Raw genomic sequence first — 24,845 nt, forward strand, 5'->3', positions numbered from 1 at the left:
AAAAGAAGGGATTAGTCGACAGGTCCCATCCTGAGGCTATGAAATAGTCGTTTTGGCTATGGAGGGAAGTGTGAGGCTAAGTTGCAGGCAGAGACAGCAGTAAGCAGGTTCAAAGGGGAGGTATTGTAACATAATTTCCTGATCGAGCCCGTGTGGTCTTTCTGTGGCGATTTTCTGCGCCACAGTCGGTCTCTGGAGGAAGGAATTTTCTCCAGCCTGAAGTTAATACGCAGACCTTTCCCTAATCCTCCTAAACGGGTTGTGGAGGGCATCTAAAAGTGTGGTTCAAAGGCGAGTGATTTTCAGAGAATGGCAAACTTTTCTGAGCACCTGGTGGGAAATAAACGTTTGGCAAGCTCTGGAATTAGGAAGTGTTTCGCAATGGACTGAGTGATTACCGCGCTCAGGGAACATCCGATAAAATTGCCCGCACGCGGTTTCTGAGTACAACTGGTGGAACGGCCTGAATATTGAGTAGTTTTGTGGAGCGGTCTGGAGCTCACGGAATCGAGTCGGCTGGCAGCCCTCTTGACGTGCAGGAGTTGTGTTCTCGCTGGGCCGGGGGTGGAGTTTCCGTAGGGCACCTCAGAAATCTGAAGGTGATCGCTTGTGGTCGACCCAGCTGTTTCTTGCAGTAAGGAAAATTGAGAGATTGTGAAAGTGCGTTCCCATGAGCGGGCGTGGATCTTGGGTTGGTCCACACTGCGTCTATAGGTGGGAGTTGGGGTCAAGCGAGTTGCAGACGCTCAATAGGCAGAGACCTCACTCATGATTTTGGAGCCAAGTACCTAGCTGGACGACGGTGTTTAGAGGAAGGGTTCATTAAATTTCGTTTGTTCGTTGAAGTTTGGGTGTGGTAGTTTTATTTCATTCTTCTCCTATTGACTCTGAACTATATTCTTGTGTTTGTTGCTGTGTTATGTTGGATAGTTTCGATTTGTTGACTACTATGGTCATAATCTCCTCTTCGGTATCCCACAGCGGGACGCAGGTTGTAAGCCATCCTGAAATATCCAATAAACAATAGACTCTTGCCAACATTTGCCACCTAAAATGTAAACAAAATTCATAACGACATTTACAATGCCAATGCTTCTTTTCGTCAGATAACTTGTGCACAAGCCTGTACTTGGTTTTACCCTGAATAGGAGACCTCACTACCCGTGAGGCCATTTTCTAGGATGGCCTTCGGCTGTGTGTCTGAGGTATGACTTGTGAGGTTTTACTTATTGAGGGTCTAATAATTGTACCACAAAGGCCTATAACGGCCCTGTCTAAAATCAAAGTACCGATTGGCACACCTTATACCATTAGGCATAAACACATATTCTCTGTATGCGTCCCTGATTTGAAGAATTAAATCATTCAAATTTGGCTTATAATACCACAATTCTTCTAAAACTCTAACAGCTGCAGAATAATTTATTTTGTTTCCATAAAATGTAATAGCTAATTCATCAATCCTCTGTTGATTGTTGGGAACTAGGAAAGCCACGCGTAGGTCGTCCGGGTAATTTCTGATATGGTCCCAGTTGGCATAAAAAAATTCCAAAGGACACATTAGCTGTAAACAATAACCTTTATTCAGAATGTTACAGTACCTTTCCTCTTACAAAAAGTCATGTAAACTCTATTTCTTACAACATATGTTACATATTTAACCTCACTCTGAACATTATCATTTTTTGCAGGTTCATCACCAGCAATTTGAAGACCAATATAAAATGGATTAACACCTTGAAACAAACGATTTTTAGCTCTACACTGAGTTTCCAAATCAGTCCGTGATTTAACTTTAGATATATCAGCACTTGTCTCAGGCTTTGAATAAGTTACAAACTTAAATCTATTCCTTCTACTATATTTACGCCATGGAACGCCTGCAGAACGTTCCGGATTAAGATCAAAAGCACCATAACATTCAGATATCTCTGTGCGATAAGTTATTGTTTTTCTGTTTATTTCTCGGCTATTTCTGAGGAGAGAACACGGATTGCTAATTCAGGAAGAAGGCTTCACATTTTATTGGTAGAAACTACTGTGCGCAGATGCTCGTCCCGTGGTATGTGTTGACAGCAGAAGGTCAGTGACAGAGGCGGAGAGACGGGATGTAGGTCTGCAGGACACTGTAGCTTGCCGGCCGATGTGGCCGTGCGGTTCTAGGCGCTTCAGTCTGGAACCGCGTGACCACTACGGTCGCAGGTTCGAATCCAGCCTCGGGCACGGTTGTGTGTGACGTCCTTAGGTTAGTTAGGTTTAAGTAGTTCTAAGTTCTAGGGGACTGATGACCACAGACGTTTAGTCCCATAGTGCTCAGAGCCATTTTGAACACTGTAGCTTCTACATCTACATCTACATTTATACTTCGCAAGCCACCCAACGGTGTGTGGCGGAGGGCACTTTACGTGCCACTGTCATTACCTCCCTTTCCTGTTCCACTCGCGTATGGTTCGCGGGAAGAACGACTGTCTGAAAGCCTCCGTGCGCGCTCTAATCTCTCTAATTTTACATTCGTGATCTCCTCGGGAGGTATAAGTAGGGGGAAGCAATATATTCGATACCTCATCCAGAAACGCACCCTCTCGAAACCTGGCGAGCAAGCTACACCGCGATGCAGAGCGCCTCTCATGCAGAGTCTGCCACTTGAGTTTGTTAAACATGTCCGTAACGCTATCACGGTTACCAAATAACCCTATGACGAAACGCGCCGCTCTTCTTTGGATCTTCTCTATCTCCTCCGTCAACCCGATCTGGTACGGATCCCACACTAATGAGCAATACTCAAGTATAGGTCGAACGCGTGTTTTGTAAGCCACATCCTTTGGTGATGGACAACATTTTCTAAGGACTCTTCCAATGAATCTCAACCTGGTACCCGCCTTACCAAAAATTAATTTTATATGATCATTCCACTTCAAATCGTTCCGCACGCATACTCCCAGATATTTTACAGAAGTAACTGCTACCAGTGTTTGTTCCGCTATCATATAATCATACAATAAAGGATCCTTCTTTCTATGTATTCGCAATACATTACATTTGTCTATGTTAAGGGTCAGTTGCCACTCCCTGCACCAAGTGCCTATCCGCTGCAGATCTTCCTGCATTTCGGTACAATTTTCTAATGCTGGATCTTCTCTGAATACTACAGGATCATCCGCGAAAAGCCGCATGGAACTTCCGACACTATCTACTAGGTCATTTATATATATTGTGAAAAGCAATGGTCTCATAACACTCCCCTGTGGCACGCCAGAGGTTACTTTAACGTCTTTAGACATCTCTCCGTTGATAACAACATGCCGTGTTCTGTTTGCTAAAAACTCATCAATCCAGCCACACAGCTGGTCTGATATTCCGTTTATCAGGCGACAGTGCGGAACTGTATCGAACGCCTTCCGGAACTCAAGAAAAATAGCATCTACCTGTGAGCCTGTATCTAATATTTTCTGGGTCTCATGAACAAATAAAGCGAGTTGGGTCTCACACGATCGCTGTTTCCGGAATCCATGTTGATTCCTACAGAGTAGATTCTGGGTTTCCAAAAACGACATGATACTCGAGCAAAAAACATGTTCTAAAATTCTACAACAGATCGACGTCAGAGATATAGGTCTATAGTTTTGCGCATCTGCTCGACGACCCTTCTTGAAGACTGGGACTACCTGTGCTCCTTTCCAATCATTTGGAAACTTCCGTTCCTCTAGAGACTTGCGGTACACGGCTGTTAGAAGGGGGGCAAGTTCTTTCGCGTACTCTGTGTAGGATGGAATTGGTATCCCGTCAGGTCCAGTGGACTTTCCTCTGTTGAGTGATTCCAGTTGCTTTTCTATTCCTTGGACACTTATTTCGATGTCAGCCATTTTTTCGTTTGTGCGAGGATTTAGAGAAGGAACTGCAGTGCGGTCTTCCTCTGTGAAACAGCTTTGGAAAAAGGTGTTTAGTATTTCAGCTTCACGCGTGTCGTCCTATGTTGCGGAAGTCGGTTGTCGTAGGCGCTGCTCCAAGCTTTGGCGGGAAATACGGCTTCGTCCTTGGAAGCCAGTCTGCCGCTAAGCCGTTGCATGTCCGTAGCGTATCACTGAGTGTGACGAATTCACCTCCCCGTATACGCAGATGTAAGGAAGGGCCGCCGCAGCTCGCAGCCTTACCCTCCAGATTTTGTTGTCCAGTCAGATGCATCTTACCCGCCACTGAGCCCCGGCGCGAAGGGATTGACCAAACAAGTGGAACAAGGCTAGTAGCCGATACCGAACCCTTGCACGTTAAGATGCATTCTGGAAGCCGAGAATGGTAAATTTTCCCGGGGTTCCCCTGTATGCATGATAACAAAGCAACATTGCGGTGGTCACGATGGCAGTGGCTTTAAGTTATCCCTTACCCGCTGAGTTTTCTAAAAAGCGGGGAGTCGAGTTTAGAGGAGAATATTTTGGGACAGTTAGCGGTCCTGCCGTGGACGGAGAGAGGCTTCTCGTCTTGGCACCGACTGAGGTGCACTCCGTTTGGGGGCGATCTTTTATCCGGAGGCGATCTGCGCGGTCTGGCGCACGTTTGCCGAGTTTGACGTGAGTGTCGCGTTTCGCATTAACGCTATCCACTTCCTGAACAGCTCACAATTTGCGACATTTTCCGCGCAGCTTGTGTTACTTGATAATCGTATCCTCTCGTGGGTCGTGGACTCATTTACTTTGCATCTGCGAGCTGAACAGATTAGAGACGCTTGTAGAGTTTCTCAAGCAGTCTCGAACGTAAATGAGGTTCCTTCCCGCAGTGTTAGCAGCACATTTTTGATTAAATTGAACTGCTGAACAGTATCGTGTTCCAGTTATTTACACGACGTGGTGTTCGTTGTATTGGAGCGGTTTTCAGTCACATTTACGACACTTTAGGTTCATTTCGCTGGAAGCTCATTCTCTGGCATTTTAATGCGATATTTATCGAGATTTTATAGTAAATAAATGACTTGAATCTCAGAGCGAATCTATTCCCTCACAACTGATGTTGGTTAGGCGTGTAAGTAAGCTGTTTAGGTTTTTATGTTGGTAACGCCACGTAGTGCTCTGTATGAAAATCACAGACTGTGCTGTGTGCAGTCTGTGGCTGGCTGGACTCATTGTTGGAATATTCGCCATTGTAGTGTTGGCCAGTTGGATGTGAACAGCGCGTAGCGTTGTGCAGTTGGAGGTGAGCCGCCAGCAGTGGTGGATGTGGGGAGAGAGATGCCAGAGTTTTGAGAGGTTGCTATAAGCGGACGACCTGGAATGTGTCCGCCAGAAAAAGGAAATTTTTAAAGACGGGGGTCATGATTTATATATATATATATATATATATATATATATATATATATATATATATATATGATGACTTTTGAACACTATTAAGGTAAATACATTGTTTGTTCTCTATCAAAATCTTTCATTTGCTAACTATACCTATCAGTAGTTAGTGCCTTCAGTAGTTAGAATCTTTTATTTAGCTGGCAGTATTGGCGCTCGCTGTATTGCAGTACTTCGAGTAACGAAGATTTCTGTGAGGTAAGTGATTCATGAAAGGTATAGGTTATTGTTAGTCAGGGCCATCCTTTTGCAAGGATTTTTGAAAGTGAGATTGCATTGCGCTAAAAATATTGTGTGACTGTTTAGTGATGATCAGAGTAAGTAAAGAGAGAAATATCTGACTACGTTCAGTTTTGCTCAGCTGTTTGAAAATCAAATAACGTAAGAGGTTTATCAGCACAGTCATTTATAATTTTTCAGAGGGGACGTTTAAGGCGGCCCCTCTCAAAATAAATATAGTCAGTTTATCTGCAATTATAAGTTGTTTGTCTCATTGTAATGGTGTTCCATTGCAGTACAGTGTCTCATTGTCTGAACTGAAGATACTGATCAAGATTTAGAATTTTAAAAGTGAACTGTCAGTTTTTAAGTTCCTGGAGATATGGTCATAACAAGTTTTAAATTTTGTTAGTTAACCGATGTTACACAGTTAAGATCACAGTTCTAAATGGCTCTGAGCACTATGGGACTCAACTTCTGAGGTCATTAGTCCCCTAGAACTTAGAACTAGTTAAACCTAACTAACCTAAGGACATCACACACATCCATGCCCGAGGCAGGATTCGAACCTGCGACCGTAGCGGTCTTGCGGTTCCAGACTGCAGCGCCTTTAACCGCACGGCCACTTCGGCCGGCCACAGTTCTAATATTTAGTTGAAATATTATTTATTCGTCAAGAAAGGAATATGTTTGATTCGAGGAAAGGTGAGTATTTTCGCCTCCGCCATCTAGACCAAACTTCGAAGGTGAACACATTTTGAAAAATGTGAATTCATGGACAAGCTAATTATTGTAAAGTGAACTATTTTTGCGTGTGTTACGCTAGAAACATCAGTGTAACGTAAATTTGCGTTTACAGGATGCGAAATTGTCTAAGTGAGCTGTAAAATAGAAATAAATTTTAGCATGTCGTTACCGGCCACCTTACTTTCCGTAAATAAGTAGAGTGTAGTAACTGTTCATCCAGAGAAGTACTCTGGAAATTAAAGCGAACAGTAGGTTAGGAGATGATGTGCTTACAGGCTAAATGATGCACAGGAGCGGAATCATCAGTCTTCTGGGAGATACGAGTTTGCGCAAATAGCGTAATCACTTGCGCCGCGGTCGGGAGTTCATCAGCGGGCGTAATGGGCGCTATGATTACGCAGCGATGCGGGCGATTACTTCAATTATCGCCGCTGTGGCCCACTAAGCCGGCGCGCGTGTTCCCCGTAGTTGGCCGGAGGGCCGGCGGGACAGACCGCCCCTTGCAGACTGCCAGCCGGCGTAGCTTCCCTGGTCATGACTGACGATATTCCAGGGCAGCGGCCAATTATTCACCATCGTAGCCGCTGAAACAACGGTATCGAGCTCCGCGCTAATCTCATACTACTGTCCGTCTGTTTTGCTCGACTGGACGAAGAGTCCTACAGAATACAGTCTGCCTGCTTCTGTTTCAATCTTTCTCTCTCCAGTTCATCTTTGTCAGTTTATTTAACATCAGTTAAGAGCAAGATTGTTAAAGAATAGTTGACACCGAATGTTCATGGTTACGACACAAAGCAGAGTAAATTAGTTTCATGTCAATCACATATCAAAACTTGGAACAATAAGAGAGGTACGTCAATGATCGTCCGCTTGGATTGTCAAATATGTGTTAATTTTCGATTTTGCATGTTATACTCGTACAAGTGCAGGATGAAATGTTTCAAAACAGCAACAGCTGCTTGAAGGCAAATTGATTATCATTAAATTCTGATAAGACTCAGTATGTACAGTTTAGGGCTTTTCATAGACCTCCACAAGCTATAAAAATGGTCTACTCAGACAGCGAAATATGAGAAGTAAGTAATGTTATGTTTTTGGTATTAAGAAGGAATCGCAATCATAATAATAAAACATCCTAGAATTAATTAAGCATCACAGTTCAACTGCATTTGCGATACGTATGATTAAAGCGTTAAGTGATTTAAAAATGAAGAAACTAGCTTAACCTGTATATTCACATTCACTAATGAGCTATGTGATCATCTCTGGGGAACTTACAGACATAGTATTTTCACCATACGGAAGTATGTTATAGGAATGATATCTCGTACAGGTAACGGTATCTCTTACAGAGAATTCATCACAGAAATCGGTATTTTGAGAAATGTTTTTCAATACATATATTTACTGATGATCTTTGTTGTTACTAACATTTCTTTTTCCTTAAAAGAATAAAATAATACGAAGCATGAATATAATTCTGGAACCAAAGACATCTTCAAATACTGAAACGTCCCCTTTGAACAATTATACATGACTGTGCTTAAACTGACATACAATATTTTTTAGCGCAACGCAATTTAAACAAAGGCTGCACTAATTGCACAAACTACAAGAAAAAAAATCAGAAGATTCCAGTGAGGTATCCTGGCAGGGTCGCCATATGAAACGTCCGCTTTGAACAATTATACATGACTGTGCTTAAACTGACATACAATATTTTTTAGCGCAACGCAATCTGACTTTCAATAATCCCTACAAAGGACTGGCCCTGACTAACATTAACCTATACCTTTCACAAATCACTTACCTCACCAAAAATTTTCGTTACTCGAACTACTGCAATACAATGAGCGCCACTACTGCCAGCTAAATAAAAGATTCAAACTACTGAAGGCACTAACTACTAATAGGCATAGTTAGCAAATGAAAGATTTTGATAGAGAACAAACAATGTATTTACCTCAATAGTGTTCAAAAATCATAATGTATATAGCAGTTCATGACATCCAGTCTTACAAATTTCAAAACTCCGCCATCTCTCTCCCCACATCCACCACTGCTGGCGGCTCACCTCCAACTGCGGAACGCTACGCGCTGTTAACAGCCAACTGCCCAACACTACAATAGCCAACAACAATGCAAACCAGCCACAGACTGCACACAGCACAGCCAGTGATTTTCCATAGAGAGTGCTACGTGGCATTACCAATAAGAAAACCTAAACAGCCTACTTACAATACTATTCCTTTTTCCATCTTAAGCTTACTGCAATCGATTAAAGGGTATTTTACACCATCTTTAATTAACATTAGTAAGCTTAACATAAAAATCAATAATAACTGATTATAACAGCTGTTATATAAGATGGCCATGCAAATAAACATATCAAAGACAGCTTCTACAGTGACATCAAGGTCTTAACATTACTACATGGGTACACGTATGTACAACAATCTTTCAGAAGATCATAAAGAATCGTGAGTAATGGTGTGGTGTTAAGAAAAAAATTAAAAACAAATCTGTTTGGAAACTCCTTCTCCATTGACATGAAAACTTCATAGAAACTCTAAAAATGAATGTCTTAGGTTATCTCGCAGTTCATGTTGGCACAGTAATATAATAGTATGTCATAATGCTAAGTCTTGGATTTAAATATGATATACATTCTCTATTCCTTTCCACAACCTACACAACCATCAATGCGGTATACATAAAAGCTGATTCATGTGATGCAATATAACGTAAAATGAAGGCTAAAGTTTTAAGTCTAATCAATATAATGATTACTGCAGCAACGTCGATTCTACTACTATCTTATCAAAGATTCTAGAGACCATTTTAGATAAATCACAAACAACCTAAATTAGGACGATTAGATTTTATTTTAACCCACTATTAGAACTGGATCGCTGATAGGAAGCGGAAAGTTGCCGTGCTTTACTATGGAATCAGTTCAGACATTGTCGCGACTTAAAAAGTGTATTAGTGACTATGTACATTGTGTTTTGATCTGGAGCCAGTTTACACCCGTGTCCGTTATTTCTGTGTACTACCTAGAGGCTAAAATAGATGTCCATCAGTGCAATCATAAAGATGAAAAGTCACGACTGAAACTCTAAATACTTCAGTTATTTGTGTTAATGACGTGACATCCAACCGATTTTTACTGCCACAAAATGAAACGTTTGTGAATATTTGTTGGGTTAGAGTTTTACGAAGAATGTGGATGGACGGGATAACTGTTAGCCCTCTGTTCTATCTCATATGAAGCAAAACAGGAGAGAAAATAGCACAGAAAATTGGGGTGGAAAAACTTACGAGAGTTTACGGTAAAATTTACAGCATCTGCAGTAACAAATGTATACCCACACACATGCAAACCAGGCATTATAACACAGTTATCAATCCTGAAATCTTGTAAGCTATGAAAATCATTAAAATCCACAGAAAAGACTGTCTAGGAGATATCCTAAACGAAGAAAGCAAAATTCGAAGAAATATAGTCGGCCTTAAAAGAACAGAAGACTGATACAGAATACAATCCCGGAAAACAATCCAAAAACTGTGGAATCTCGCGGAAGACACCAGAAGAAGAAGACTGAAATTTTATGGGCATATCCACAGGCTGCCAACAACTCGCAACAGTGCGACGTACATATCCAAAACCATATTCAGGATACAGCAGGTCAAAAATGATCTATTAAAGGCTTGTGTATGTCCATAATACGTTTTCAACAGAAAATTACACAGGCAAAAATTAACAAATGTGAATTACTGCCAGAGGACTAAGTCAACACCAGACTAGGGGCAAAGTGGACTGAAGAAAGAAAAGGAATTCATAGAGAAAAGATGAGAGCTGCTTGGAAACTCTGAAGATTGAGACATTAACGACTTTGCTTAGTTTGATATGGTCCAATCGCACCTAACGATAATAATAGTATTACTAATAACAAAAATAATAAAATAAAAAATCAGAAAACCTGAAAAAAGAGCTTTCTATACCATGATTAGAGTCAAATTTATCGTGATAATCCCAAGCATTTTTAGTGATTCTGAGTTTAAATATAAGGTTTCCTATTGGAAAGAGAAAAAAGCGTGATATCAAGGTGAAAATAGTTCCAAGTTTCCAATCATGGCCAACGTTTATGAAACAGTGTCGGATAAATGTCTAAACAATATGACCCGAACCGCCTTCCATCTGACATTGTTCCTGCTGCGTATGCGGCGAAACGCCTACAAGATGGCAACCATTCGTACATTCGTGTCTCGCAGGTGGCCAAGCATCATGCTTCATTCTCTGCAGCCAGCTTACACACCGACAAGACTGACACTCACCAGCGCTTGCCTCGTGTATAAACAAAAATCCTGGACAGCAACCAAACAGATTCATTTGTGTCCACAGAATTTTTAGCAGCCACCACGAGAAGCACCAGGCTTGCCGACAGCAGCACCAAAATCACGAGTACGGAATTGCTATCGCTGGTACTGCTTCATCTCCGCATAACATGTACCCGCGTGTGGGTAGCACCGCTGCAACCTTATTTACGCTGGTGGACGACCGTGCAATGCCAATCCACATCGAACTCTCCACGGCCGATGTTCCTGGGCATTACATCAACCGCTGCCACCTCCAGGACTTGGGTATTATGGCACATCATAGTGTTTCGTGCAATCAGAGACAAGTGAGTGAAACTTAAAACTGTGACTCTACTATTTATGCTTCAGCATTCCTTGATGGACAGAACGTAATCGAAAGCATTGTTCAAGAAAGAGACTTGACTGAGAACTATTTCTTGTATTTGTGTAATTAAGCTACGAAGTAGGAGAAGCTTTCATGTTGTCGTCAGTAAACTTGTCTTTCAGTCTACTTGGGCATCAAATTTTCCCACGTCAAGCGCAATGTGGGCCATGACAGTTGGCTATAAGGATAAAATGTCTTCACAAGCTCTAGCAGCACTACTGGCTCCAGTGCCTCCATTCCAGCCTTACATCAGTTAGTGACCAGGATAAAATGTTTGCTAGGTTTCTTCTCAGTCTATGGAAATGTCTTAGACCTAACAATTTGCGACGAGGAAAACATTTGTCCGGTTTTACCCCAGTCCTCGCCAACGGCTGTCAGTGTCGCATCCTATAAACTGGAGACGAATATAAACATTTTTCACCGGCTCCAGCGCTTTCACTGGCTCCTGTGCCACCACTCAAAGTTTAGTTCCACCAGCTGGCGCTGAGGATAAACATCTTTCACTGGTTTCAGCGCCACCACTCCGGTTTCGTCCCAGTTCGTAGCGACGGCTTCAACATTTTTCGACCCATATCTGTTGACGATGGCCTGCAAGTTTCATCCTACAGTTGACAACGACATAAAGAATTTAAAGTTTCTTACCAACACTGGCGACTGATTTCTGGATTTCACAGTTTCGCCCCTGTCTTTCCACGGGTCTCGCCACATTTCAGTTCGTGCTGACGCCTTTGTGTGAACTTTGTATGCAACTTCCCAGGTAGACAGGATCTACTTTTCTCCGCAGCGTGGTGTGCAAGCTTCCTGTTTTATTTGCAGTATGTTCATCATTGACTCTGTTGTCGCTCCCTATATTCTATCTCTATCACGCGACATGCAGCAAACGTAGCGCTGTATGCAGTAAGCGCTGTGGTTGGAGGCGATATCTGGAATCAAGGTAGCTTCAAAGGGACCCAGCCGCCTTCCCTGAAGCACCTCTGTGCTCTGGATCACACATCAGCAAGCTCAGCACCAAGGTAATGAGACCTCTCCCACTCCAGGCTTGAACCTGCACTTCAGCATGTATAGACCTTCTGATGACACCCCACCGCTGTTCCTTGCCAACGTTTTTCAGCGACGTCAGCAGTCAGATCTCTTACTGGTCCCATCGGCCAGCCTCATGCCTCTTTTCCCCGCACTTTTTCGTGCTACGCTGCATGCACTGTCACTGGAAGCGTCTCTGGAGTAATGTCAGGACTCCTTTCTAGTCCTCACTCCACGTCACATTCCCTATCTCAAGTATTCCTGCGCACATATATACCCTCCAGGCGCAATATTCCTATTTCTCAAGTGCTTCTGCGCTCTCTATGTCATCCACGCCCAACAATCTTACTGCTCTGGTGCCCTCGTATTCTTATTCCGCACTATGAGCGCAATGTTTTTACCAGTCTTGGCAGTCTGCTGTAACACCACTCTGTGCTTTCTGGGCATTCCATGCATACTTTCCAGATGCTCTCGCAACAGTATCAGCGTTCTGGACAATTATTACATTTGTTATCCTTACAGGTATGCTCCAGACAGTTCGCTCCTCAGTCGCCGCCAGCCATTCTGGGTCCACCCACACCAACCTCAGGAGGGGTCCAATACCCCATTCTACAGAATCTACCTCTGGTGACATCTCTGACACACTGACTGCTGATTCTGGGCAGATGCCACGATGGCTCCTCACCTATGCCTCCTGATAGCACCACCATCGTTTTCTGGGGGAGGACGGATGCTGGATCGTCTCTCTCCATCAAGGTGACTTTGCCATCTCTACGGGTGAGCAGGTGGCAGGTACGAGGGTTGTTTTTTTAAGTAAGGGCCGTTTTTATTTTTTAAAGAAGATACAAATACTTTTGTAAAAAAACTTTTATTTTCTGATTCTACACACTTTTACCTATTTGTCTACATAGTTGCCTTGTTTATTTAAGCACTTGTCACACCGTACAACTAAGTTTTTAATTCCCTCTTCAAAGAATTCGGCCGCTTGCTCCGACAGCCGAGAGTTCACGGCCGCTTTCACTTCATCGTGGTCATTGAAGCGCTGGCCGCCAAGATGGTGTTTCAGGTACCGGAAAAGGTGAAAATCGCTAGGAGCAAGGTCGGGGCTGTATGGTGCATGGTCCTAAACTTTCCAGCCAAAAGAATCAATCAAATCCCGAGTCTTTTGAGAGGTGTGAGGCCTAGCGTTATCGTGCAGGAGCAAAACTCCTTTTGTCAGCATGGCGCGCCTTTTGTTTTGGATTGCTCTGCGGAGCTTCTTTAGAGTTGCACAGTAGGCATCTGAGTTGATTGTCGTTCCTCGTGGCATAAAGTCCACTAGCAAAACCCTGCGCCGGTCGCAGAACACAGTTGCCATAAGATTGCGCTTTGACAGCGTGTGTTTGGCTTTGACCTTGACGGTTGAGGTTGTGTGTCGCCATTCCATCGATTGTCGCTTGCTTTCGGGAGTGATATGGGATACCCATGTTTCACCTCCAGTGACAATTTGACTCCTCATCCCCTTCTTCCTCGTAAGGAATCAAAAAGTCCAATGAAGTGGCAAATCTCTTCCCTTTGTGGTCCTCTGTGAGGAGTCTGGCTACCCACCGAGAACACAGTTTCTTAAAGTTTTGGTTTTCAGACACAATTTTGTACAAAACCGATCTTGAAACTTGTGGAAATTCCAAAGAAAGAGTGGAAAGTGTGAATCTTCTGTCCTCACGAATCTTTGTCTCGACTGCAGCCACCAAGTCATCAGTGATCACAGAGGGCCGGCCTGAGCGTTCTTCGTCATGGACGTTTTGACGGCCATTTTTAAACTCTCTAACCCATTGACGTACTTTACCTTCACTCATTGCATTCGAGCCATAAACTTCTGTTAACTGACGATGAATTTCTGCAGCTGATAGGCTTCTCGCGGTCAAAAAACGTATCACTGACCGTATCTCACACGGGGCGGGCGATTCAACAATCGTAAACATTATAAAGTAGCACAGCGATGCGTACACGTCAGCTACAGAGCTGCAACTTGCATCAGTGTGAACGGGAAGGATGCCGGCAAGTGGCGCGGTGGCTTGTTGCGGCGTCCGCGCGAACTACGGGACTATACGCGCGAACGGCCCTTACTTAAAAAACAACCCTCGTATTATTTTATGGTTTCGACTTTCCCACCACCATCTCCATCACCGACCAGTGCTTGCCTCGCATGTTAGTAAATATCATGAACACCAACCAAACAGGCTGGTTTGTTGAAATCTACACTCCTGGAAATGGAGAAAAGAACACATTGACACCGGTGTGTCAGACCCACCATACTTGCTCCGGACACTGCGAGAGGGCTGTACAAGCAATGATCACACGCACGGCACAGCGGACACACCAGGAACCGCGGTGTTGGCCGTCGAATGGCGCTAGCTGCGCAGCATTTGTGCACCGCCGCCGTCAGTGTCAGCCAGTTTGCCGTGGCATACGGAGCTCCATCGCAGTCTTTAACACTGGTAGCATGCCGCGACAGCGTGGACGTGAACCGTATGTGCAGTTGACGGACTTTGAGCGAGGGCGTATAGTGGGCATGCGGGAGGCCGGGTGGACGTACCGCCGAATTGCTCAACACGTGGGGCGTGAGGTCTCCACAGTACATCGATGTTGTCGCCAGTGGTCGGCGGAAGGTGCACGTGCCCGTCGACCTGGGACCGGACCGCAGCGACGCACGGATGCACGCCAAGACCGTAGGATCCTACGCAGTGCCGTAGGGGACCGCACCGCCACTTCCCAGCAAATTAGGGACACTGTTGCTCCTGGGGTATCGGCGAGGACCATTCGCAACCGTCTCCATGAAGCTGGGCTACGGTCCCGCACACCGTTAGGCCGTCTTCCGCTCACGCCCCAACATCGTGCAGCCCGCCTCCAGTGGTGTCGCGACAGGCGTGAATGGAGGGACGAATGGAGACGTGTCGTCTTCAGCGATGAGAGTCGCTTCTGCCTTGGTGCCAATGATGATCGTATGCGTGTTTGGCGCCGTGCAGGTGAGCGCCACAATCAGGACTGCATACGACCGAGGCACACAGGGCCAACACCCGGCATCATGGTGTGGGGAGCGATCTCCTACACTGGCCGTACACCACTGGTGATCGTCGAGGGGACACTGAATAGTGCACGGTACATCCAAACCGTCATCGAAGCAATCGTTCTACCATTCCTAGACCGGCAAGGGAACTTGCTGTTCCAACAGGACAATGCACGTCCGCATGTATCCCGTGCCACCCAACGTGCTCTAGAAGGTGTACGTCAACTACCCTGGCCAGCAAGATCTCCGAATCTGTCCCCCATTGAGCATGTTTGGGACTGGATGAAGCGTCGTCTCACGCGGTCTGCACGTTCAGCACGAACGCTGGTCCAACTGAGGCGCCAGGTGGAAATGGCATGGCAAGGCGTTCCACAGGACTACATCCAGCATCTCTACGATCGTCTCCATGGGAGAATAGCAGACTGCATTGCTGCGAAAGGTGGATATACACTGTACTAGTGCCGACATTGTGCATGCTCTGTTGCCTGTGTCTATGTGCCTGTGGTTCTGTCAGTGTGATCATGTGATGTATCTGACCCCAGGAATGTGTCAATAAAGTTTCCCCTTCCTGGGACAATGAATTCACGGTGTTCTTATTTCAATTTCCAGGAGTGTATATCCTTTCTTTCAGGAGTGCTAGTTCTGCAAGGTTCGCAGGAGAGCTTCTGTTAAGTTTGGAAGGTAGGAGACGAGATACTGGCAGAAGTAAAGCTGTGAGTACCGGGCGTGAGTCGTGCTTCGGTAGCTCAGATGGTAGAGCGCTTGCCCGCGAAAGGCAAAGGTCCAGAGTTTGAGTCTCGGTCGGGCACACAGTTTTAATCTGCCAGGAAGTTTCAGGCTGGTTTGTTGTTCACAGAATCTTCGGCAGCCGCCATGAGAGGAGCCAGGCTAGCTGACTGTAGCGCCTGCATCCATGACTGGCACTGCTATCGTGGCACTGCATGACGTCCCCACGAGTGGGTCACACCATATTCAAGCGTCGACAGTTCACATCGAGCTCTCCACGGACGAGTTCCCTGGGCTTTACACCAACCACTGCCCCACTCCATCTATCAGAATCCTTCTTGGAACCTGCAGTGGTCTGCTTTCTGAAGTCAGCCACACTTAGTATCTTCACCTCCGACCTTATGTGCAGCTACCAGCAATCGTTTTCATGCTACACAGAGACTTGGAATGTGCCGCGTCAGACCTCCAGTACTTTGGTTCTATGACACGTCGTATTGTGCGTGTAATTAGAGACAATAAATGCATCACGTGATACTTTGACTCTATTATTTGCACTTTAGCATTCTTGGATGGACACAACTTAAAGAATCGGAATCATTGTTCAAGACAGAGATATGGTTGATAAGTATTTCTTGTGACTGTATAATTAAGCTCCAAAGAAGGTGAAGAGAAGCTTTTAAGTAATCACCAATAAACTTTTTGTTCACAGTATACGTGAGCATTAAATATTGCCACGTCGAACACGACCTGGGTCATAACAGTTCCCATGTAAATTTCCCTTAATTGCAATTACTGGCTTTGCGTGAATCGGTATTAATATGGAAATAAAGTTTCAATGGGCAGGTAATGCGTGGAACGAATAGAAATTGGACAGAATTTTTAGGAAGTGTGTAGTTAAGTGTTAGCTGGAGAAAGAATGGGTCAGTGTGACTGGTGTTGATGTAAGAAATGTATTTAATTCGAAATTGGAAGGAGCGTTTCATAGGAAAAGAGTAAGTACAGGTAAAGATGCGAGTATGAAGAATGTTGAATGCAATCAATATGAAAAAATAAAATTCACACAATAAACAAATATGGAATACGCTGACAAATCAGTTATGGGACCAATTTATTTCTTTATAAGAAACTAATTAATGAATGTTAAAATGTAGGTTCAACCTCAATTCACACTGCAAAAGCAACAGAGTTGATTTCTTGTTTACGCATACAAAGCGGTAAGTCGTGCTACATACGTGTTCCTATCCGGGTGTGTCTTTCCTGGAGGAATGCAGGCCTTCTACGCGAGTAAATTTTGCTTGCTGTGACACTGTCTACGTTCACGAACTGCATAAGCCATTTCATTTTATTCCCATATTGACCATGTAAGATCACGTAACAACTTCAATTCCTTTTCTTTCTTTGTTGTTACTTTCTATTTCCCAGTACTCCCTCATTGTCTCCCCACGTTGTCTTTCCCTTCCCTCTGTGAATGTTGTTCCCAATTTCTTATTTCTTCTGTACTGAAAGATTTTTAAATTCAGTATAGTTTTGCCGACTGGACGCATGATGTTGAAGCAAGTTTTTGAAGAACGTGGTTAGAAGTGAAGTGATCACGATTTTTTAAATAGTATTATTTATATTATTATTTTAATTAATTTCATTAGACTATGAAGGTTTCCTCCAAAAAAAAAAAAAAAAAAAAAAACGCGTCAATTATACCACTTTTCCATTGCGAAAGGTGCTTGAGTCTGTGTTTTAACACTGATTTTAACATCTACAAGCCGTTATCTATCGCCGGCCGTTGTGAACGAGCGGTTCTAGGCGCTTCAGTCCGGAACCGCGCTGCTGCTACGGTCGCGGGTTCGAATTCTGCCTCGGGCATGGATGTGTGTGATGTCCTTAGGTTAGTTAGGTTTAAGTAGTTCTAAGTCTAGGGGAGTGATGAGCTCAGATGTTAAGTCCCATAGTGCTTAGAGCCATTTGAACCATTTGAAACTTATCTATCACGGATAAAAAAATGGTTCGAATGGTTCTGAGCACTATGGGACTTAACATCTGAGGTCATCAGCCCCCTAGAACTTAGAACTACTTAAACCTAACTAACCTAAGGACATCACACACATCCATGCCCGACGCAGGATTCGAACCTGCAACCGTAGCAGAAGCGCCGTTCCGGACTGTAGCGCCTCGAACCGCTCGGCCACCCCGAAAAAATAAATAATTGTAGCTCCTGGGTTACTAGCACTTACATTCCATCCAGAAAAGCACGTAGTAATGAGGTAACAGGTATTGACCTGCGTTTAGCATAAATATGTTCTGTCAACAACTGTTCACACTAATGTAGCAAAAAGCTGGGCTGCTAATACAAGTTCTGCCATATTTATTGTTTTCATAAAGGCTATGTTTTGAAATGGTAAACTGACGGCTAATTATTAAAGAATTTTACAGAGAACCGATGATTTGCGACGTCGGGTGGAAGGAAGGATTCACGTAATTCCGGGACACCAGGTCCACGGTTGACTGCCGCACTCGCGCTGTTCCCTAATTACTGCAGGCAGTAGCCACCTAGCGTCTGGAATACAGACGGTGACGTGGTAATCGAAGCCGGAAAGGTGGTATGCTGGCAGGCGGTTACTCACCCAGCCGCAGCGGATCGGTGACGGCGATGAGGGAGGCCAGCTTCTGCAGGTAGGTGACGTCCATCACGACGACCACGTCGGAGCTGAGGTTCAGCGTCACGTTGGTGTCCTGCAGGACCGCGTCCAGGTAGCGCGTCCAGTTCATCTGCAGCCACCGACACCACATGCCATCACATCTCAGCAGACAGTATCTTAATTATTACGTGTGTAAAAAATGAAACTTTTAAATCTGACTAAAATACCCAAACTGTATCCACTAGGAACTTCTCATTTATCAAACTGGCACGAGCCAGAAGCAAGGTCTGGTTCTCATCTTAACTTACTGTTGCAAAAATGTATTATGGATGCTGACCCAAAAATTTAGGATCAGAATTATACAGTTGCACCGGCTGAAACGAAAAGTGTTACTGCATTAAGCGAGAGTCCGTTTTTTAACAAACTTTGGGGAGATAACAATTACTGAATTTCAGATTCGCCTGTTTTGCAGACTACTGTTTTTTTTTGCTCTTCTTTATAAATGCTCAAATATGCTTCAGTGCCTTTGTCCCGTTAACAGCAGTTACTTGTATTCATTTGTATAATATTTAGACATGTTTTAAGTAATAAGTATCTTCTGGCTGCTTTCAGGGGTGCACTTGTAACATAGACGTCAGTAACATTGTTGCATAATAATGTCGGGATATTTACTCGTAATAAGGACTTGATAGCAGTTTCCCTTATTTTAAAGACAACAAAACCACTTAAAGGAAATTTTAGACTTTTTTTCAAACGACTCATGCAACAATCCTTAACGTTCGATAGTTTAACTTTCAGATGCTACCCTTGGACTGGAGTTTCCTGGCCTTTCCGTGGTAGTTATTTAGTCGAATTTTCGTCAACCCTGCTTTTTTCGGCTAAATCAGTATCTACCATCGCAGAGTGAAGGGGCGGACATCCTGACACCTATCCAGGTAGGTGGACTGATTGTTTAAAGGATAGTGAGAGACCGATCCGCCCCGCCGCGCCTCCACCAGGTCTTCTGTGGACATTTGGCGCCGAGCTGACCGCCACAAACAGAAACGAGACTCATCAGCGAACACGGCAGCACGCCGCTCAGTGTCCCAGTTGTCTCAGGCTGTCTGATTTCTGTGTTGCGGTGTCAGCAATAAACGACGTACGGCAACCCGAGGTCTAAAAACCGTCTTCCAGTAATCTGTTCCGGATCGTTCGCGGTGGCTTTTTTGTCTAGGCCCACAGCCTACATTTCTGCTGTTGTCACCGCCTATTCACAAGCATACGGTATTCTCGTGGTATAGCTCTTCTGTAAGGACACTTGCCAGCTCTTCTTGCCACATTGTCAGACTGAGTCTGTGAGATATGCAGTATATGCTCCCATATCATTCATGGCACTTATTCGACCTATCTCAAAGCCCGAAAGATGGCGACAAGCTTCATGTGAGTGTCTTCCGCGCACGCTGTGTTCTGGTGTGTACGTGGAAGTTCCAGTAACAACCAATAGCCACCATATACTAAGCCGATAACTGAGTCGCCAGCTGGTTACAGACTCTGATCAAGAGCTTCCATCCAGTCCTGGAGCTATGTTCAGTGTCGACTCTTCAGTTTTTTTCTCATCGCCACTGGCACTTACATCTTCACTCATCTTCTCAGTGCTACGATAATTAAGGGGAGGTTTACTATCTTTTGGTTAAAAAATCGGGTTTTTAAAAATTGCATTTTTGAATCCATCCAAGTGTTTAGAATCCACCACTGAAGAGGTTTTTCCCAATACGGAACGGAAACGTTTGTTATTCGCGGTTGAACAAAAAAGTGCACCTGCCTGAAATCGGCCTTATTCACGCACCAGTTTTTTTTCTTTCGGAGGACGAGTTACTGCACCGGTGCTTGGTATGAAACACACCAAATTGAAATGAAAGTTTGAACGCGTGTGTTTGGAAGTTAGCCCCCAAGCATTTGCATTCTGGTGCGAAGACTGTCGAGATTGCGACTTTCCTGGCAGTGAGCAGCTTCAACGAAGCGTATTCAGAAATTCTGATGACCATGACAACGATGGACGTCACCCTGGGACTCTATTCGAATCAGTTCGCCAAGCATTCGGCCGAAAACCGCTTTGTCACCGACCGTACGGGCTACTCTGGAGCGGCGCAGGATGGCCCAGATCGAGCAGAACGCCCTCTGTGAGGAAGAGGAGGGAGTAGTTCATGGACCCGGAATAGCAGATTGAACGTAAGTTGCATAATATTGCATTTATATATAGTACAAACTTCAAACGCGTTTTTCTCGAAATGACGTTTTCTTTATCGCGCGGTATGGTAACTTCAAATTGCCATGATTCTTTGTTTCCGACGAAGCTAACTAAATTTTCTAGGAGTTGTACCACTTTTATTCTGATCCATCAACTATAAATATTTTTACTTGGCCGACGAATTCTAAAAATTGATGAAAAAACCCTATTTTTCTTCAAATGGCCGCCATTTTGTTTCCTATGGTCCAAATAACTTAAGCGAGGTGTAACTCTTACAGAATCGTATTATACTTCGCTGACGTCAACTCAGTTTTGATTTCAGGCGAGCCGGCTGACCTGTGACATACCGCACGTGGAGGTCTGCATCGAAATTTTGTTTCGTTCCGACGGCACTTCCGCCTTTGCTCTTCGACATTTCCGGTCGAAAAAATCTACTTTGCAGAGTAAATATCAATAAACATTTTGACCAAATTTGACACTGATATCTATAAAACATACAGAAAAAAAAATTCTCAAAGAACATGCTTTTTTCGCGCCAAAGATAGTAAACCTCCCCTTAAATTAGGGCAACAACCCTGGATTTTCGTTGTACAGAAACATTTGAAAACGGGGTTAAGCATGTCCGCTTTTGTTTTGCTGGATTCAGTTTAAGTTCCTGCCTCGTACGCGAGTGACTGGACACTAATTTTGGTTCCACTAATAGCCTTATATACGGTTAGAATCTCTTTGGGTTTTGCGAAAGATCTTTCGGCCATACTGTGCTACAACAATCATTGATGGCTTGACGCATTGCCTTCTTGACAGCCAAACATTTCGGCGATATTGTGCTACGATAGTTACTGATGGCTTCACGCACTGCTTTCTTGACAGACAAACTGGTCATCTCAAAAAATTTGCGCTGTTCGCGTTTCAACGGCGGTCCTTGCGGTATTCGAGCAGATTCCTACCGAGAAATTGTTCGATCTGCAAAAATTTTGTCCTATGTACATTTTCACTGAAGTGGCCAGTTTCTACCGAAGAATGACCTTTATTTACTCAATATCATTTCTCCTTCTTATAATATATATCTGTGATAATGTATCGCCCTTAACACTGCCGTTATCGTAGGAATAACAGATACATAGCAGCGTAACGACATTGAAGGCGGTTTAGTTTCGTACGGCTGCCTAGCTGTTCTTGTCTACTGGACTCCATCACACGCAAGCTCCACCATGACTGCACTGAGGCTGAACAATGGGAGCTGTAAGCGCGGTCAGCGCACCCGATAACCAATTGACCGGAAAACTGTCCGTCCTAATTTCCCAGGCCACTGATCCTCACGCACCGCGGAAACACCATAAAAGCTCTTCCTGTTACCACCCTGCACTGTACAGATGTGGTGGTCTGTTGTTGTGGAAACGCATGTGTCTAAATGCGCTTATAACGCACTACATCCTTTTCAGCGAATGTTTTACTGTTTAACAAACGGATCCATGGTCACATTAGCAATTTGAAATATTTTACACTTTTTTAATTTCTATTCTCTCCCTCTGTCTCTACATCGTTCCTCAGTTTCAGACACTGGCCCTGTTGCAACCCACGTGGAGGTCCTCTCTTCGTCCTTACAGTACAAGATGTCTCATAAACTTGACAATGAAATAACATGAGCGCTAATAAACTTGTATCAAATGGATCAAATAAAAAATGATTTCATCTTGTAATCTGTTGCAATCAGGACGACACATTGGACCGTAATTTAAACATTTGATCTGGTCATCTGTTTTATTCTACAGCGATATCAAGTGAATAAGTCATCTAATGCCACAAAATTAGCGTATTACACAAATTTTCTGTCATCTTAATTTGACGAAATTAGTTTATGTAACGGAAGACGCATGTTTCGACGATGACTTGTGTTCTGCTCGAATCTAATGAGTTATGATTCTTGTAACACTTGAAAATGTCGGAAGGCCGAATTCTGGATTGTGGAATAAGAAATGTTGTACAATCAAATGGCGATTATATCTTTAAAAAGGTATTAATATATCTTTCCTTCTCCTAGTTGGCAAAATGATGTATAAGTATTTGAGATCTCAGCCCATTTATGCAGCTCAGATATTTTCAAAGTGACGAATATTCATCCTTCAAAATATTTCGAGAAATAAACTATGTGATCAAAATTATCCGGACACCTGGCTGAAAATGCGTTGCAAGTTCGTGGCGCTCTCCATCGGTATTGCTGGAATTCAATATGGTGTTGGCCCACCCTTGACCATGATGACTGCTTCCACTCTCGCAGGCAGACGTTCAGCCAGCTGCTGGAAGGTTTCTTGGGGAATGGCATCCGATTCTTCATGGAGTGCTGCTCTGAGGAGATGTGTCGATGTCGGTCGGTAAGGCCTGGCACGAAGTCGGAGTTCCAAAACATCCCAAAGGTGTTCCGTAGGATTCAGGTCAGGACTCTGTGCAGGCCAGTCCATTACAGGGATGTTATTGTCGTGTAAGCACTCCGCCACAAGCCGTGCATTATGAACAGGCGCTCGATCGTGTTGAAAGATGCAATCGCCATCCCCGAATTGCTCTTCAGCAGTGGGTAGTAAGAAGATGCTTAAAACATCATTGTAGGCCTGTGCTGTGATAGTGCCACGCAAAACAACAAGGGGTGCAAGCCCCCTCCATGAAAAACACGACCTCCTCCGAATTTTACTGTTGGCACTAAACATGCTGGCAGATGACATTTACCGGGAATTCGCCATACCCACACCCTGCCATCGGATTGCCCCATTGTGTACCGTGATTCGTCACTCCTCACATCGTTTTTCCACTGTTCAATCGTCCAATGTTTACGCTCTTTACACCAACGGATGCGTCGTTTGGCATTTACCGGCGTGATGTGCGGCTTACGCGCAGCCGCTCCATCATGAAATCCAATTTTTCTCTCCTCCCGCCTAACTGTCACAATACTTGCAGTGGATCGTGATGTAGTTTGGAATTCCTGTGTGATGATCTGGATAGATATCTACCTATTACACATTACGACCTTCTTCAATTGTCGGCGATGTCTGTCAGTCAACAGACGAGGTTGGCCTATATGCTTTCGTGTTGTTACGTGTCCCTTCAGGTTTCCAATTCATTATCATATTGGAAGCAGTGGACCTAGGGATAAAACTTTGAACATAGCTGCTAAGGTTCAGTGACGGTGTCAGAAGTATATGAGAACAAATAAGCCCTCGGTCACAAATGTTAAGTCTAAATTGACCAGGTTTCGACGCTACTATGAGCGTCGTCTTCGGAATTAAACTGTTTAAAACATATTAGGTATATAATACATTAATCAAATTAAAGTTTGTACTGACTGGAAAGAGATGCAACCCTTGTTCACTCAAGTACGAGCAGCCCTTATCGGCTCGCCATCTTATTTACAACTATTCATGGCGTCGCCTTTCCGGCTTAGATTTTTTAAAATGTGACTTGTAACTACTGCATCTCTTTCCAGTATTTTCAGTACCAGCATTCATCTGGTGATTAAGGGAAAGCAAGGACGGGAATCGAAGAATTAGAATTAATTTTAATTTATAACTGGGGCAATACTGTACATTTTTTTACTTGCGCAGCTTTCAGTTAAGATCTAAGTACCATTCAAATCAACTTTACACGCGGAAACAACGTAAAAGGGGAACGAAAAGCAGCGAGAGGAAAAATAAACAGTTTTAACGGTGAAAATCACGAGTGTGCCGGACTCGGTTGCCGACAGCGGTACAGCCAGCAGCAGGAGTTTGTTTGGAGAGAGGTAATTGCTGCGTGTGTGACGCGCGGCTGTTCCAGCAGCCTCCAGCGGCCACCTGGCCATCGGCAGCACCTGTTTAACTCGTGGCCGTAATCCCAGTTTAGCGGGCGCGCCTCTGAAAGCGCCGCCAGAAAGCTCATTTCCGCGGCGGACGCAGCCGCCGCCCCGGCCAGAATATTTGATTAACAGTACCGCGCTGCGTACCTGCGGGCCGCGCCGACAGACTCCTCTGTAGGTGCGGCGGCCGTACTGGGGCAGCAGCGGCCGCGCCAGGTTCACCACAACGACTTGACGAACAAGCGCACGTACAGAAATTTTTATTTAGGTTAATTGGAAGTGCTATATTCGTTGAAGTAGGCACCACACTCAACCCCAAGATGT

General features: G+C 44.2%; 1 protein-coding gene across 1 annotated transcript in view; it reads right to left on the reverse strand.

The window, feature by feature from the left end:
- The window catches only part of LOC126176796 (neprilysin-4-like), a 796,156-nt gene that overhangs the window by 80,341 nt on the left and 690,970 nt on the right, over positions 1 to 24,845 (reverse strand). The window contains exon 10 of the mRNA XM_049923974.1: positions 18,457 to 18,601. Coding sequence (XP_049779931.1) covers positions 18,457 to 18,601 — 145 coding nt within the window. The remainder of the gene's footprint in view (positions 1 to 18,456; positions 18,602 to 24,845) is intronic.

The sequence above is a fragment of the Schistocerca cancellata genome, chromosome 3 (genome assembly GCF_023864275.1).
Source record: "Schistocerca cancellata isolate TAMUIC-IGC-003103 chromosome 3, iqSchCanc2.1, whole genome shotgun sequence".
NCBI classification, from domain to species: domain Eukaryota; kingdom Metazoa; phylum Arthropoda; class Insecta; order Orthoptera; family Acrididae; genus Schistocerca; species Schistocerca cancellata.